The sequence below is a fragment of the Chenopodium album genome, chromosome 27, assembly GCF_948465745.1.
Source record: "Chenopodium album chromosome 27, dcCheAlbu1.1, whole genome shotgun sequence".
Taxonomy (NCBI): Eukaryota; Viridiplantae; Streptophyta; class Magnoliopsida; order Caryophyllales; family Amaranthaceae; genus Chenopodium; species Chenopodium album.
Window position 1 is genome coordinate 4,224,922 of NC_137860.1, and position 18,806 is coordinate 4,243,727.

General features: G+C 33.0%; 2 protein-coding genes across 6 annotated transcripts; one reads left to right on the forward strand and one right to left on the reverse strand.

The window, feature by feature from the left end:
* The first annotated feature begins 2,283 nt into the window (after window positions 1–2,283).
* Window positions 2,284–4,316, forward strand: LOC145620799 (benzyl alcohol O-benzoyltransferase-like). The gene is made up of 2 exons (XM_081675515.1): window positions 2,284–2,813; window positions 3,152–4,316. Exons 1-2 carry the CDS (start codon window positions 2,361–2,363, stop codon window positions 4,049–4,051), a joined length of 1,353 nt encoding a protein of 450 aa, XP_081531641.1. The 5' UTR covers window positions 2,284–2,360; the 3' UTR covers window positions 4,052–4,316.
* A 1,390-nt stretch (window positions 4,317–5,706) lies between these two features.
* On the reverse strand, window positions 5,707–10,461 carry LOC145620251 (protein SOSEKI 3-like). 5 transcript variants are annotated; one of them, XM_081674890.1, is made up of 6 exons: window positions 10,244–10,461; window positions 9,424–9,709; window positions 9,279–9,348; window positions 8,343–8,458; window positions 7,359–8,247; window positions 5,707–6,660 (listed from the first exon to the last, which is right to left on the reverse strand). In XM_081674890.1, the coding sequence occupies exons 2-6, from the start codon at window positions 9,611–9,613 to the stop codon at window positions 6,381–6,383; spliced, it is 1,545 nt and encodes a 514-aa protein (XP_081531016.1). In that variant the 5' UTR covers window positions 9,614–9,709; window positions 10,244–10,461; the 3' UTR covers window positions 5,707–6,380. The 5 variants fall into 5 exon arrangements, with proteins under 5 accessions (XP_081531016.1, XP_081531015.1, XP_081531013.1 ...); XM_081674889.1 differs by having other exon boundaries at window positions 5,707–6,690; window positions 9,424–9,676; window positions 10,244–10,460; XM_081674887.1 differs by having other exon boundaries at window positions 5,707–6,690; window positions 10,244–10,460.
* Between the last annotated feature and the right edge of the window lie 8,345 nt (window positions 10,462–18,806).

Sequence of the window (18,806 nt, forward strand, 5' to 3'; positions counted from 1 at the left end):
AGAAGAAAAGAGATGGAAGAGAAAGAGAGAGAATGAGAAGATTGAAGGAAAACCTTCAGAAAAAGAAGAAAAATCTAGCAATGGAGGCTAGAAAAACCCTCCCAAGGGAGAAATCCTGGAGGGAACAAAAAAACCCTCCCAAGGAGAAAACCTAGAGGGAACTTGTGGGTGTATTTTTTCCAAGATTAATACAAATTTTGAACAATTTTATCCAACATAATATATATATTTTTTTGAGAAACTAGAAAATAAGAATAAAAATTACACAAATGAAACTAAAAATTTGATAAATCAAAAAAATGTTGATAATACTGTCTAATACCAGTATACCATTAATAAAGCAATATATTTAGGACCTGTTCACATTTACTGAAGTGAGCTGAACTGAACTGAACTGATTGGAGCTGAACTGAACTGAACTGAATTGAGCTGAAATAAATATTTTATGAGAGAGGGAAATTAAGAGCTGAACTGAACTGAACTGATTGGAGCTGAACTGAACTGAACTGAAGTTAAGTAAACGTGAACAGACCCTTAATTACTTAAAAAAAAAATATCAATTATGAGAAGGTTTTGCGTGAGACCGTTTCACATGAGTCCGGTTTAAAATTCACACACCTATCACCCACCTACTGCCACTGCCACTACCTAGCCACTTTCGGTGGCCGACGACCACCCTCCCCTCCCATCCCCCCGGCGCCGGCGACCCTCCCCCACCCATTCCCCAACACCGACGACCCCACCTCCTCCTTCTTCGTGTTTATACAATATTGTCTGATTTCCCCTGTTTCAAAAGCTAATGTAATTTTCTATAAATCACTTCCATATTTCGTTGTCTCAATCTCATAGGTCTAAAATATCTGTACAAGAGCATAACATTCTTTTACCATTAGCTAGGATCCTAGTTAACCTTCTTATTTCAAAAAACTCATGTACTCAGAATTAGTTTTCCTGTGATAAAGAAAACTACCAGGGTGATGAGACTGAAGTCGAGTCGCAGAGCAGCTAAACCTGCAGGAAGAGATCCAAGTGGAGGGCTATAAGGTCCATAACTTGCAGGAAAGTTGCCTGGAGTTGAAAATGACGGTGGCGACGATCTAAATTTGTTACAAGAATATTAACAATATAAAATATTTTGATCAATCTAATATCTGATACTGATTACTAATATGTGACTATTATTTTTTGGTGAAATAATATGTGACTATTATTATATAATTTCTGACACTTTCAATCTATTATATGATAATTATAATCTTATTTCTAACAATTACAATCTAATATCTGATATTATAATTTAATATTTGACTATTATAATCTAAATTCTGACAATTAATAGCTAATATATGACACTTATAATCTAATATCGGACCATTATTATCTAATTTCTGACACTTTTAATCTAAAATCTGATATTTATAACTTAATATCTGACCATCATTATCTAATTTCCGACAGTTAAGAATTTCTGTTTGTATGACCGGACTCACGTGAGTTCGTTCTACACAATACTTTCACATCAATTATAAATTATATAATCATTAACATATCATGGTAATCGTATTTCAAAAGACTACGTAAAAATTTCAAATTGTGACTAGCTAATAAAAATCCTGGAAACTAGCTAAAACACAAGACGGGAGTAGTTCATATTATATAGGTTAGTCATTAGTGATATAAAAGGGATTAGTCCGTACTACTTAATCTTATTCAAAAATGAATAAAGTTGACTGTACTCCAATACTCCATATGGTTCATACAAATCATATTGCTTTGAATAAAGATTTTCTTATCAACACGTATTGTTGGTTCAATTTTGACTTTTCTTATGACATCCCACAGTTTCTTCAATTTTTTATTTTTCTCTGGTAAATACGGATGAATTGCATGCAACTAACTTGCAATATTATTTTTATTTTCCTGGTCTTTATGTGAATTGCACCTAACCCAACTATAAAAAAATAAAATAAAAAAAATAAAAAATAAAAAAAATAAAAAAGAAGAAGAAGAAGAAGAAATACATCATCCACATACTCCCGCAGCCACTCACATGAAAGTTCAATTCCACCCATTTTTATTAATTATCCAATCTTATTAACTGAATTAATAGCTAGTATTGTTCACGTGGCCTAAAACTTTAACCTAATCTTCAATCCAATCATAATGCAATTAGGCCAATTACTTTACTTTTGTTGATTTAATAAATATTAATTAAACAATTAACTTTTTACATCTATAAATAGACGTGAACACATGCATTTATCTTACACCATCAAAGTTTATAATAACTTGCTTCATTGTACTCTCATTTTATACAACTCCTAGCTAAATCATCTTCATACACTACTCGACCAATTATTATGGCTCTTATGGCACAAGACACGACTCCCCTAGTGTTAAACGTAACACGAGGGGAGCCAGAGCTAGTGTGCCCGGCTGAGCCTACACCACGAGAGCTAAAGCCGCTCTCGGATATCGATGACCAAGAGGGTCTTCGATTTCAAATGCCGGGTATCATGTTTTACCGGGCTGACCCCTCCATGGAGGGGAAAGACCCGGTGAAGGTGGTCAAGGATGCTCTTGCTAAGGCTCTTGTGTTTTTCTACCCCTATGCTGGCCGGCTAGTAGAAGGGCCGAAGAGGAAGCTCATTGTCGATTGCACGGGTGAAGGCGTGCCCTTCATCGAGGCTGAGGCGGATGCAACGTTAGAGGATTTCGGAGATGAAATTCATCCTCCATTTCCTTTGGAGGATTTGCTTTATGACATTCCTGGTACTGATGGAATGATTGGCACTCCCTTGTTCATTGTTCAGGTACTTAATTGTTTTTTGTTACTCCGTAATATGCAATTATATTATTATCTCTGTTTCATATTATTTGCAACAATTTAACATAAAGTATTAGGAAAATGTTTAATCATTATAAATAATATGAAACGGAGATTATACGTACTACTTTTTAGTACTTAGTTAAGTTATGCGTGCTCATACTTTTATACATTAACAAAGGTTGATGATATAAATTCCATTAATTATAATGAACATATATTAAGATGATTAAATCATTTATGTTTCCTTCAAATAAAAAATATTATCTTCTAGTTTAATTCTTTGATAATATGCTAACATACGACATATTCTTTGATGTATAGGTAACCCGTCTTAGGTGTGGTGGATTCATAGTAGCCATTCGAGGAAACCATGTCATCGCCGATGGCACAGGCGTAATGCAACTAATGAACGCGGTAGGCGAGCTAGCGAGAGGCTTCACCACCCCATCCGTCCCCCCAGTTTGGGATCGTGAACGCTTAACCGCGAAAGAACCCACAAATGTCACCTTCCCTCACCCCGAGTATGACCAACACGAAGAAATTGATCACCACTCTAATGATCAAGCCAACCTTGTCCAACAATCCTTCCTCTTCGGACCAACCGAGCTTGCAGCCCTACGCCGCAATGTCCCTCCACATATCAAACAATTCTCCTCTTTTGACATCCTTAGCGCCTCCCTATGGCGGTGTCGTATCATAGCACTTGGACTAGACCCCGAGGAAGAGGTCCGTCTACTATTCGCTGTCAATGCAAGGAACAAGTTTAACCCGCCCTTAGCGAAGGGATACTACGGAAATGCGTGTGCATTTCCGGCAGTTTGCGCTAGGGCGGGCGATATATGTAACAATAACATCACATATATATTGGACCTCATTAGGTCTACCAAAAAAGAAGTGAACGAGGAATATATGAGGTCTATTATGAACCTTATGGTAACAAATGATAGGCCAGAATTTTCGGTACGTCAAACGTACGTGGTGTCCGACCTTAGGCATTTAGGGTTTGCTGACGTGGATTTCGGGTGGGGAAAACCCGTTTACGGAGGGCCGGCTAGTAACGGGTCCGTACCGGATGCAAGCTTCTTTATTACCTTTAAGAACAAGAAAGGTGATAATATGATTATGGTGCCTATTTCCTTGCCTCCTACGGTAATGGATGTTTTTGTTAAGGAACTACGTGCTATGGTTGACATTTACCCCTCAACATTTAACCATTTTTAAACTTAGGCATTGCAAGGTGCTTTGGACTTCGAAGTGTTATGAATATTAATTTAACAATTGTTGTAGACCAAAATTTATTTACATTCTTTTACAGATTTCTTGTAATTGTATTAGAATAAATTATTGTACGTAGTACAATAACAAAGTATGGTTGAAAGAAATAGAAATTAATTTTAAAATGTTCTCCAATTTATTCGGGGTACTTGGTATTGTAGCTTATACTTTCTCTGCATTTCTAAATTATAACAATTTTACTTTAACTCGATATGACTATGAGCTTTGCCCAAAAATTTTATGCCTAGGTAGGTTATAAACTTATAAACAAACATTGTTACCTTTGTTTTTATTTCATGTGTCTTTAGCTGATAATATCTTTTATTAACATTAAGTATATACGAAAGTATATTATAAAAAAAATTTAATATTCAATATATACCCATTTGAAACAAGTACTCGTATGACTGTGTTTAATCTTATTTAATTTATATACAGAATTTCATTAACTATTAAAGTGATACAAAGTATATGGATATAGTGTAAAAATCAAATTAACACGCTTTTAGAAAAACACAATGGGAGTATCATGTTTGATCGTCGTAGTCAACCATTTTTGCTTCAATCATTGAAAGAGCCACTAGAGTATGTTGAGGGAATTAAGAGGAAGTTTCATCTAACGTATTGGTGCCTTGGTGGCCCAAAAAAAAAAAAACTTTTTATAGATGCACCAAGCATTATTTTTTATTTTAAGAAAAATGAAAAAAAAAAAATAATAATAATAATAAATAAATAAATAGATAAACATTTACATAAGGGCCATAGCTTATAGGGCATTGGACCATTGAGGGTGCCAAGGAGGACTGGATTAAGAGGACAAATTACTTAAGGACCACTGCAGTAAACATGTGAATCGTTCTGTTACATCGCAAACGTTGACCTTCAAGGACTTTTCATCAGATACTAGGCTACCTTGGCTGCATTCTGATTTCCATAAAACAAATTAGAGTGTGTTAAAATATTGCATTGAATCACCAGTCTTTTACCAATGATCCAATACAGTTATACAGTATATGATTGTTGGCTACAATTGGCTACAATTTTCTATATAGTATGGACTATGGAGTACGAGTACTTATTTTTGGAGCCTACGTCGTTTCTGTTTTAGTAGTATAGTATATAAATTTAATAGGTTTTAACCAATCCTAATTATATACTTCGTAGTTAATATAACCAATTCTAATTTTATAGTTAATATTTTTTATCGAGCTTAATAAAGCTTCCTCTTGCCTACTTGTAGATATAGTCAACACATTGTTAGCGAGCCACAAATATTATGTGTATGGTGCTTCTTGTTCTTATAACTTCTTACCAGTATTTCTTGCATCCTCTATCTATCTCAATAATATAATGTCACCAATTGACTTCTTTTTTTTTTTTTCCGATTCCTCAAGTACATCACTAGAATATGGAGTTAGACTTGACAAGCAAGTCAATCAGCAATGTTAGCAAGCTTACTAATTAAACCTTTTTACGAGTTAATAGGGTTATTCCTAAGAAAAGCAAGGACTTTGGTCTTTTGAGTCTCAATCTCCTTTAAAATTAGAAAAATTACTAGTAGTATAAGTCTGTTCATCTCATACAAGATTTTGCGCCAAATCTAAGCCAACATTAAAACAATTAATTAATTCATTCATATTTATGGTACATTGATTTGGATATACCTACATATGCTCATAAATCCCAGGAGAAACATTTCAGAAGAATAAAACAAAACTTTCTTTTTTAGACAAAAGAATTTAACAAAGAGACAAGATGCTAGTTGCCCTACTTTTTTTACTATTAGTACAAGCTAAGCTATTGTGAGACAACATACAGGACAGCAATAGCAGAAAAAATTAGAATGGTACTTTCACTGCATAACTGCAGTACTCTACATCTTCAGCAGGGCACCTAACATTTGGAAAACAGTTCTGTATATCAAAGCAGTAGGACCACCTCAGCTGTACATTACCTCATCCTCAACCCCCAATCTCCTAAGGATTTTTTGATTTTTTTTCATCTTAAATTTCCCTCCTTTTTTCTCATTTTTACAGATTCGTCGAATTGTCCCGCCAACAATATAATGGCTGCCATTCAGACCTGTGGTAAAGTATCCTGATTGTCCGAGAAGGCGAAGACTTACAGTTTTACAGCAGGCAATGTTAGTTCTCTTTGGATTGAATAATAATCCGGGCTCCTGAAGCCAGCCTGTTAGGATAGTAGGAAGTGGAATTCAGGCAACAAAAAGATGGGATCAAGTACTAGTTGCGAAAAAATGGGTAGGAGTTGAAACTTAACTTTCTTCGATTTTAATGATCTTCTCCTGAATCTCCTCTTCTCTGAAGGAATTTACTCTTGTCGATGGATTCTTCCCTGAGGAAGTCTCTGACATCCTTCTACTGCCACCATTTGCCATATCATGAGATATGATACGTGATTCACGGCTTCCATCAGAAGACACCCTAGGTTTATCTGAAATGGGTGATCTCAATGACTCGCTTCTTGGCTTGCTTAAAGAGGTTTTGATGGACCTTGGAATGCATTTAGTCTTTGTTGAGGTTGCCTCTCCATTGCTATCTACCGAATCAAATTTTTTAGAAGATCTGAATGAAACCAATAGATTGATATCACTTTAACACAACTCCTTAGTAATATGATCTTACAGCTTTTTCACAACTTAAGCAGATATAGGAATATAAGAAACAAATATCAAGTACAATTAAAAAATAATGCAAATGCATAATTGATATTACAGCTGACAACATGCCTGTTTCCGTTTCAGATTATACTAGCCTATCATATCTTTTTTTTGTTGCAAACCAACAGATCATGTCTAGAATTTCAGTATGATCTTTATTCTACAGTAATAGTGTCTTTTGGAGACCTCTCTTCTTTAGCATGCTTCTTCAAAATCTACCATATGACAAGGAGATTTAGAAAGGCATTTGAGAAATTTGTTTTTTTATTCTATCAATTTCAGGGGTCTTTTAAGGACCAGAGGTTCTGTTTCACCATCAGGCATAATTTTTAATTTGCAATTTTAACTCATCTCCAAGCCTACCAGACTTACCCATTTCACGAGCCAAAAAGATGTTTTCCTCTCAGCATGATGTATTAATGAGCTAAGAAACTACAAACTTGATTTAGCTAAAGAACTAATCACACAAAGCCATTAAGGTTGAGGATGAGAAATTTAAAGTATGTTGTAAACAGCATTATATATATATATGATAGGTTAAATGAAGTTCAAATTGAGATATAGGCTTATTACCTGTTAGCATTATATGAAGAAGACCGTTTAAGAGTTCTCCCATCCCCTTGTTCCTTTGGCATTTTAGTCTCAACCAAGCTTCCACTAAAGTACTCCTTATCTTCCAATCTGAGACCCATTAACCTTGAGTTGTCTGACAAGCAATCAAGCTCACCTAACATTACCGAAGTAGAATATAGAGGGGAAGGAAATTTTGAATCAGAAAATCTCGGTCTGTAGAGAGGTATCAGCCCAAAACTATGATCTTTCACTGAAATTGACCCACAAGAAATCAGCTGCATCAACATGTTTGACGCTTTCATTTTGTTGCTGGATGGCATGTCTTCCGCTTCAAGTCTTCTGAAGCTATTAATCTTACTTAAGTCAGACCTAATCAAAGATTCTAACGTTTCAGCCTTTCCACCAGATGAAGATGCACTTGAGGATGTTGGTGGCGAAACAGAATTTCCGCTTATCTCTGGATTCTGTTTTGAGCTATCAGCATGATTCAGGGTGTCCTCATGATGTTCACCATCTAATGTCCCATCCTCTGTAGAAACACCTCGAGTGCAGGTTTCTTTCTGATTAACTTGTTTTGGATTTTCCTCAGTCTGAGTAGAAGCATCAGCTGCACCTTCACTCTTGGGTAACTTGTATTCTGTCAGACTTAAGGAAGCAGCCCATGGAGAGTGGCTTCCTGCTCTTGAATCAGGAGAAACAGCTGAGGAACCTGAATGTTGAGATGGAGGGGATGTCTCATCTTCATGCGGATGCTTTGTTTCTTTGTCATCTGTGCTCTTGTCATCCGTGCTCATGGAAGGGGATGTATCCTCGTGACTTCTACAAGTAGGTGGTTCGGGCAATTGCTTTAAGTTGTGCATTCTGTAAACAGCTACTGGGCTGAAACGATCTGCAACATTGAGTACACCAGCTTTCACTAATATAACACTGCTATAATTTCATAGCATTAAATCTTTCAACAAGCTACAGTTAGTGAAATTTTACCTGAGTTGGAATCTTCAATGATCTCGGAACCCTTGAGAATATACTCATCTCCGTGTGCCGGAAGTATGAGATCATCTTCACAGAGATCATGCCACACAAACCCACTCTTGTAGCTTCTGTGGCGGTTTAAAGAAGCAGAATGAGTTCAAAATTCATAACAGGACACTTATGCTCAAGATGAAGTTCAAATGTCACATGCAATAAGCGATAAGCTGTAAGTAAATTCTCTTTGGTGACAAGTAAATTTTGAATTTTTTTTTACCAGCAAAAAAGGTAATGACAATGATCCATATAGTTAGGAGAGAAGGCATTCTTTTACAAACAAATTCTCTGCTCACAATGTCTTTAATCAAGATTTTTAGTACTCGTAACACTAAGATATCAGTGTTCACTTCACATGAATGACTACTATCATAAATCCTATGGGCAACAGTACCATCTATTTGAGATTAAAGTTACATGTGAGCATCTTGTCCTTGAATAAGTTCACTATTCATTCATGTATGCAAATACCATAAGTAGTAGACTAAAAAGTTACTTAGTGGCGATTCATCTAAGCTTCTGTTTTTTCCTTTTTTTTTTTTGACAGGAATTCATCTAATCTTAAGAAGAATCAGAACACATTTTTTTCTATGGAAGCTACAGGAATTAAGTGCGAGCATGTTGTTTGTTCGCTAATCAATTGTGTATGCAAAAACCATAATCAGACTAAGTATTAATAAAGCTAGAAAAATCAAGCTAAAGTTGACAGTATCAATAAACTCATCTAAGCTTCAGAAGAATCAGAACACATGACTCTGCAATTAAAAGTCACAAAGACAATGGCTTTAGTTAAATCGACTCAGAACATCCAAGTATCCTTTTAGCCCTTTTTTTTATTTCTTTTGTTAGATTTCCAGACAAGCAACATGTGCAAAAGTGATAATGTATGACTACCTTTTAGAAGACCATGAATACATTGAAGCCATGCCTCTTCCTCTCAAATTGTTAAGCCTCTCAATCACATCTGCAAACAACACACTTGTATCAGCATCATGTTTTGATAACATCGATTATCACTCTCGTAATTTAACAACAATACCTCTTAGATAGAGACCCTCAGGAGAGGATATAGGAACCTCAATGAAATGAGGATGTTCGAGCTGTCGATTTCGACACAGATAGTAAACAACCGGTACTTTACGATTCTGCACATACTTCGGCGACCTCTCCTTCCACACTTTTGCTCTCTCTGGACTCACTTGCCTGTACTTCTTCATCCTTCCCTCCATTTTTACCTTTCTCTCTCCTCTATAATCTCAAATCCCTAACAACACTTAGTTTCCAAATTCCACCTATTAAATGCGCAAATCTCACCCACATATGAGCTATAAATCAAAAATCAAACACAAAATTAGCAAAATTAACATCAAATTCTTCAAAATTTCAAGTTCTAATCGAGATTTTCGCAAATTGCAAGCTAATTCATACACAGACACTGGCCAAAGTCATGCAAATCTCACTCACTGTAGAATTAGAATTCAAAATCAAACATTGATAATTGCCAAATAAACATCAAATTCTTCGAAAATTATAATTCAAATCTCCTTTTTTTTCACCAAATTTAAAGCTAATTCGTACACAAATATCACCCAAATTAACGTGAATCTCGCTAACAGCCGAGCTTCAATTCAAAATCAAACAAAAAACTAGCAAAACAAACATCAAATGTTTCAAAATTTCACCTCGAATCAAGTCTTTCACCAATTTCAAAGCAAATTCAGAAACAAAATCAGCCTAAACTGAAGAAAATGACTAACAAAAATTCAAAAAAAGTATATAAAAAGTGGTAACAGAATTTCAAAACTGCAGAAATTGAAAGATGAAAATGAAAAGGAGGAGAGAGAAGAAAGAGAATGAACCTGAAGAGAGCAGAGGAAAGAAGAGGGAGAAAGGAGGTGGTTGGAAATGGTGGTCATAAGGTAGAACAAAAATGGGGTTTGACAGTAAATGCGGGAAAGAAGCAGAGGGAACTGAGCAATGAACAGTAGCAGTACAGCACAGCAAAGGTGTGTGTCTGAAAGGTTCAATACAGAGAAAGAAAGGGACCAACCGGAGAATGAGGGATTCTACCAATCCGATTGCTTTTAATTCGAGGTTTTTGTTGTTTTTATGTCTCGACTACTTCCGTTCCTAAATAATAGGTCATATTTTGAGCGTTAATTATTAAAGTAACATACATAGCTATACTTTTAAAATTATTAGAAGTATAATTTTAAAAATAAATAAGGAGTAGATCTCAATGCTTCTTTATTCTTTTGAAGTTTTATTTGTTCACTTTTTGTTTCAATCTGATTTATTAATTTATACTCACCTTGTATCATTTTTAAATTGGTAATATTCAATATTTTTGTATAAATCTATGGCTCAAAACTCAAATGATCTTTAATGTTTCATTTGCATTCCTAAGAAATTTTTACTTTTCTAAAGAAAGTGGTTCTCAAGTGTTAAAATTCTTACAAGGGAATGGTTTTATGTTGCGTTAAATTGTGTTGAAATTCAAAGACAATGATGATATAATTATTGAATTTATAATTTCTTTTAATGTAGTATAAATGTATTAGTACTAATTTAGCTAAAAAACATTACTTTTCAAAACATTACTAAATACAAAAACAATAAAAATTTTGTCAAAATTTCCTATTAAATCCTTGTTTTATGAAAATCACTTCTTAACACTAATAATAAATAAATAAATAAATAAGAAGAAGAAGAAGAAGTTGTAAATAACCACCCAATTTAAAATTTTTGTTGTAATTCACCGCCTTATATAGAAAAATAAAATTTAAATACTAACAAGGTGATCCGAAAATAACAATTAAAATAAATTAATACTCCATCGATGTAGGGATGAATTTTGACTAGAGAATGAAGTCACTATATGAGTACATGACCTTGTCCAAAGCCTTGGACCTAGTTTTAGTTGATTGGGTCCCTTCCCTTTTTTAATTCATTGTTTGAGGGGAAGGAATAAGTTTACATCATTTGGTTCTTTTGTCTTTTGGTTTCTTGTACAGTACATTATTTATTTCATTTTTTAAAATTAATTTATTGCTTTAAGTTTCATTTTCTTAAAGCTTCCTACAATGTTTACTTTTGGTAAACATCACACTCTAATCCTTTTTAGACTTTTTTTTGGAATAAAGTTCACCAAGAAATTTTATGGAGAAGAGTGAGGCCTGAAGCTACCAGTATCTAGTGCTTCTAATTCAACGTGGGTTTAAATTATTGTGTCAACTCAATTATAACTAACACAACTACAAAGTGTTTCTTTTATTTCAATTTTTCTTTGGATCCTCATATTTTATGAAATCATTGATTTATATATTAACAACCCAACTAATTTCGAAAATTAGTACTGTACTATGGTCTAAGGACTACGGCACATGGTCACTATAGCAACAAATGAAAGGTGATAATCAGTGTTCGGCTCTGTTTGCTCGGACATGACAAGATTTTGATCCAAATTTTTGTTGTGTATTCGGTTCTCATTGAATTGGTCTAGGGAGTTCCCTACAACATATTCTCTCGGGTCGACTCTATGTCAACACCTTATTAATGTAGTCTTATACTTCCTATTGTAATTGTTGTGATCTAATTTTATGGTCTGATTTGAATAAATTTTAATTTGACGGTACATATGCTCATACAGATAAAATACATAAATGGGGACTTATTAGATTTGAATTAATGTGAATTTTTTCAATGTTTATAATTTTTTCATTACGGAATTAAAGATAATTACTTATTTAAAAATTGCACAAAAATTCACGATCAAAATATATTTTTTATAAGTTGATCTGATTTTGTGGTTTGCACCTTAAAAATATATTTTTTTATAAGGTGATCTAATTTAAACTTAATTTTTTTGATATGATTTTAATTGAACTTATTTTTCTGATCTGATATGAAATAAGTAATAATTAAGAAACTTATTTAGGGCATGTTCTCATTAACTGAACTCAGCTGAATTGAACTGATTTGAACTAAACTTATTAGAGCTGAACTGAACTAAACTGAACTAGTACCCGGAATGCATTCAGAGAGAAGCTTGGGTTTTGGCTAGTGGTGCGTGCTGCGGAGTAATCGAGTTGAGCTACTCGCGAGCAACTCGTGATCGACTCGGTCAAAACTTGACTCAACTCGACTCGAAATTTTAACGAGCACGAGTTGAGCAAGTTGTTGCTCGACTCGATAAGCTCGTGAGCAGCTCGATAATTTAAAAAATATTTTATTAAATAACAAATGCAAAAAATATATATGTTAAAAAAAAAAAATTGTTGCATATAGAAAAATTAAAACAATTGATAATGTAATTAAGTACTCCGTTTATTCCCCTTAAAAAAAATAAAAAAAAAAAAAAAACAAAACCAAAAACAAAAACCAAAAAAAAAAAAAAAAAAAAAAAAAAAAAAAAAAAACAAAAACAAAATAAAATAAAATAAAAAATCCTTTTATTCTTTCTCAAAAAAAAATACTCCATTTATTCTAGAAAGAGTGAAAGACAACTTAAGTCACATTTTTTATAGTAGCATAGAAAACCATAAAACACTAACCAACTCTCAAAGCTCCCTCTTAGCCGCCACTCCTTTTAGCTCTTTCTCTCTACTTCTCTAGTCTCTACCATTCCCTACCATTCCGAAGAAATGATCACAAGGAATTCTATTTGAAGAAGGAACAAGGGATCAAGATCAATTAAGAACAATGATCAAGCTTTCGATCTTTTTATAGCAGATGTGTTTGTGGGATTTTTACTCTTATTCTATGTAGATTTGTTGTTATTCTTCTAATCGACATTCACATTCATATATTTACGCTTAATTAATTTTTTTATGACATTTTACGAATTTCGCATTCTCATATATTAAACCTTCAGCAATTTTCACATTTGTGATTCTGCATACAATCTCGTGATTATGCTATCTATCTATTTTTGTCCAATTTACATGAACTTCTAATTAAAAAATTATATTTAATAAGAAGATGTTGTTAGGAAAATTGTAAACTGGGTTATTGGATTTCACGAGTTATGAGCCGAGTCGAGCTACGATTTAAATAAACAAGCACGAGTCGAGCAGTGAGTTCACGAGCTTAGTGACTAACGAGCACGAGCTGTGGTTTTCGAGCACGAGTGGAGCACCCGGCCCCTTAACTTGTGATCGACTCGCTCGATTAGCACCCTAGTTATAGCTAGGGGTGGTCATAACCGGGTACCCGGGCTTTCGGGTACCCGGAAGAGCGAGTACCTGGAATTCCGGGTAGTAGATCACTCGGCCCGTTACCCGATCCGGTAAAACCGGGTACCCGTTTTAGCAGGTCTGGTCACAGTGTACCGGTTATTATATTGTTTTTTTTTATAAAAAAAAAATCTACTAAAACTAACTCAAATTAAATCTATAATCAATACAAATCTGCTTTTTCAAAAAAAAAAAAAAAAAAAAAAAAAAAAAAAAAAGCCATATTACTAATTAACTTGGAACATGCTCATTCCGTTTTGGCAATTCATTGAATCCCCACATTTGAGCAAACTATTAGTATTTATATTTCTACTTATACTTACAATTGCAAACAACTAAAATAACAAACAAAATTGCAACTTATTATGAAAGAACGGGTGGGTGTCAAGCTGGAGCAGCATATGAGTATGGTGTGTGATTGCGTGGTCGCACGGAGCAGCAGCGACAAAGGTGGCCTCCGGTGTGGTTTGTGGTCGCGCGGAGCAGTAGCACACGGGTGGATTCCGATGTGGTATGAGGTCGAGTCGAGTGGAGGTTTGCGGTGGAGTGAGCATCATATCCTCATATCTAGAGATAGAGAGGAGAAAAGTAGTATGTATGTGGTTAAGTGAGATGGGCGGCTACTCAACTTAGAGTGAGATGTTAGTAACCCTAAAAAGAAAAAAAGGAATTCAGCGAGAAAAAAGAGAAAAAAAGGAATGCGGGTATTTAGCGGGTACCCGTTACAGCAAGAGGGCGGCCTATTACCCGACTGTGAATCTAATATTTTAGCGGGATACCCGACCCGCCAAAATGGGAAAATTTTCAAAAATACTCGTCGGGTATTCTGTAGGTCAACGGGTCGGGTATTTTTTAACAACCCTAGTTATAGCTAATTGTTACACAGCAATTGTATGGTCCAAGCGAGTTGTGATATTGTTCATATAGTTATTGGAGGTAATTTGATCATAAACTTTTAGAATATTGTTAAACTGAATGGACCACTAATCAAGCTTATCTATGATGATGTATACAACCACTTATATGATATATGCTCACGGCTAACCATTAATATAAAAAAAACAACTTGAAATTCATCTTGATAATTATCTATGATTTTCCCTTGTAAACTCTTTTTTTTTTTTTAAATATTTGAGAATACTAGTAATATTATAAAAACATTGAGAATTTTAATAGATTCCTTTGTATTTGTTCATCTTGATTTTTTTTTTTCTATATATTCACACAAAAATATTATTTCAAATCTTCAATAATTTTTTTTAAATATTTGCCAAAACTATTATAATAAAAATGATTTATTATTTAAGCTATTAACACAAATAAAGAACATACAGAGCACTAAATATGACTATAAAATAATACGTAGTATTATGTTTGACAATTGCAGTAACATGTTTGATTCTAATTAAAGAAATGAAAAATGTCAATCAAATTTTTAAAAAATAAATAATTAAATAAATTAATATTTTAGCAAAAACACATAAAAATTAATGTTGTTGTGACATTTGATTGAGATAAACTCTTTTGACGTTCATAAATTACATATATATATAATAAAAGACACACTTGCCATAGTGACAAGTGGAATCTCCTTAAGCATTCTTATTTATTTATTCATTTTTTTTGATAAATATCTACCAAAAAAATTTTAAGGTGGTAAATAAAAATGATCAACCACAGTTTTTCAATAGCTTCAAATACATTTTTTAATATTAACCAAAAATTATTTATTATATTATATTTGAATAAGAATGAGGTATTTGGTCGTAATTATATGGAATGGAGGAGGAGGATTTTTGTGGATGATTATAGGAATAATCACTTTAGATCCATATAGCCAACCCACTTATAAGATTAAGCTAAGGCTTTGATTGATTGATATCAAACATTAATCCATAAACAAAAATTATAAAAAAATACTATGCTTATAAATAACACAAAAAGAACATTGTATACAAATCTAAAATACACGAGCAAAAAAATTCAAAATGGTCCGATCCCCTCCTTGATTTAAGGAACTTATTTTTCATTTATATTCTTTGATTGACGATTTGATTTAATATACTACCTCCGGTCCAAATTACTTGCAACTTTGGAATATTTTATATCTCACAAATAATACTCCAAAGCTGCGAGTAATTTGGATCGGAGGCAGTATTAACAGATTTTATTTAAAGAGAGAAACAATGGTAAAATTTGAATTTATAGTAATTCAATGTGCAATTATAAAGTTGATTTTATCGTTCAATGAATCATTTAATAGAAATATGTAATTGACGAATTCGTTGTTAAGAGAAAGGTTTCCATTTTTTATTTTTTTTTTTTAGTGTTTTGTGTTACTGTTTGAGGTTAAAGATGATGTTCTTCATATTATATTAATGAAGGTTTTTTTTATCATTTCTTCAATCCATATTCGTTACAATCATTTCTTAATAGCATATACGGATATACCACATTACACTTACAAAATAACCTTCCATAGTTCTCAATTGAATTCCGGCCCAAATTCATCATAGCAACCCTTCTCATTTTTAGCATCAAGTAATCACTTTCAATGTTCATTGCATTCTAATTAGATTGCTTCAACTCTTTCCTCATCTCATTACTTCATGCTTCAATTTAAATTAGCCCCAAATTCACCTCAGTCTCCCAACCAGTAACGTCTTCTGTATATCTACCCATCTTGAAGAACTTGCAGCCCCTTCTTTCTATTTCTACATCATAGTCAAGGGCACAAGGCATGCAAGCAACCTTCTTTTAGGACTGTCTTTGTCAATGCCTTGCTCTAGGACACTAACAGCCCATAATAACGTTTGTTTGTTGTTGAACTCATCTTAAACATGATGATTATAAATATAAATTAAACTGTTTTTGATGATCAAGTAATTAATTTATTTAATGATCTTTATTACACAAGTGAGGTTAAAGAAAATGTTTACTATGGAGCAATATATACAGATGCAGGCATGTAATAGTTATTTTTTTTAAATGCAATGAACAAATCCAAACTTTCGTACCTACCTTTAATTCTGCCTGCTGATAATTTAATTTCCTTTTTTTAGCTTAATTTTACCGACTATACAAGGTAATTTGGAGAACAGTGGAGATCGAAGAAAAATATTTAACGGGATCAAAATACATCTGATAATTTTAATGGGGTCAAGAGAGTAATTTTATGGGAAAAAAATCAATTTTATAAGAAGATTTTTTTTTTTTTTTATGTTCAAGTGGGGTCACTGCTTGTACATAAATCCGCCACTGTTGGAGAGGTTACTTATTTTAGTACCTTGTTTGCAAAATTTTTGTAAACTTCATTACCTTATGTTCTTATTAACTCACTCAACATGGTTATCAATAACTTAGGGCCTGTTCTCTTACGTTGAAATTCAGTTCAGTTCAGTTCAGTACAGTTCAGCTCCTAATTTCCTTCTCTTATAAAATATTCAGTTCAGTTCAGTTCAGTTCAGCTGAGTTCAGTTCAGTTCAGTTCAGTTCAGCTGAGTTCAGTCAATGAGAACAGGCCCTTAATACTAAAGGCGAATAAAAAATGACACGTGGCAAAATCTGGTTAAATAATTTCCCTCCAGTTTTTTTTTCCCTTTATTTGTCAAATTATCTTAGGCAATTTTAATACACTATATTATTTTCTTTCCTACTTAAACGCAATCTTTCCGTCCCAAATTCAATAAAACATTTTTGTAACAACTTATAGAAAATTTAAGCATAATAATATTATTTAAAAAGATATGCATAATTTTTAATATTATTAGCAAAATATTAAATTTTTTCATACTTATTTTTTAAAAAATCATAAAAAAGTTCTTGAAATAAAAATATTTATAAATTTTGGTAAATCCGTGCATTGCACGGGACCATAAGCTAGTGAAGCATATAAAAGTATAAAACTATACAATTAATACAAAAAATAACTTAATACTAAAGGCGAATAAAAAATGACACGTGGCAAAATCTGGTTAAATAATTTCCCTCCAGTTTTTTTTTTCCCTTTATTTGTCAAATTATCTTAGGCAATTTTAATACACTATAATATTTTCTTTCCTACTTAAACGCAATCTTTCTGTCCCAAATTCAATAAAACATTTTTGTAACAACTTATAGAAAATTTAAGCATAATAATATTATTTAAAAAGATATGCATAATTTTTAATATTATTAGCAAAAATATTAAATTTTTTCATACTTATTTTTTTAAAAAATCATAAAAAAGTTCTTGAAATAAAAATATTTATAAATTTTGGTAAATCCGTGCATTGCACGGGACCATAAGCTAGTTTGTAATAATAAGAAATGTTATTTTTCTCTTCATCTAGACCAAGGCTCTTTTTTGTAAGGCTGTCAAATAGGTCGGGTCGGGTCGGGTCATGTGGGGTTCGTGTTCGTATCGATGTTAAACGAGCTGAACAATCCTTGACCCAAACCTAAACCGTTTTAAATGAGTTGAAAACCCTTGACCCAAATCTAACACGCTTATCAAACGGGTTTCCCGGGTAACCTTTTACCCACATAGTATGTAATAAACTAATTAATATTCAATTCAAAAATAAAAAAAAAAGACAAACATCATTAATTCATTAATAATACTGCAACAGTTTAAAGCTAGTAGTTTTAGCAAAAGATACTAAAGAGTTTAAAGCTAGTAGTTTTAACAATACAACCATACATAAAAATCGTCTCAAATTAACCGCCAAATTAAATTTAAATTTACAGAAGATGAAAATCATAATTTTTTTTTTGCCAATTTAACCGCCAAAAATTACCAAAATATACAAATAGTGTCAAGGTAATTTACAAAATTACAAGTTTTGAATAAAAAAATCTAGTCTTGTTTTTACTACTTAATATAAAAAATTGAGTTTGTCAAGTTCGGGTTGATGGGTTGTCGACTTGTCATTCAACCCATTTATATAATCGGGTTATGCATGTCGGTTTCGGGTTGAAAATTTCAACCCAAACCTAACCCGTTTAATTTCGTGTCGTGTTCGCGTTGACCCAATTATGTAAACTGGTTGAGAATTCTTGACCCAAATCCGCTTATTTCGTGTCGGGTTATTGTGTCGTGTCAGCTTTTGACAGCCCTACTTTTTTGTGTATTTTTGTTACTCTTCTAGCACTTGGTACATTTTTTTTTTCTTTCTTTTATGATGTAGTTTGGCAATGGAGATCTTAT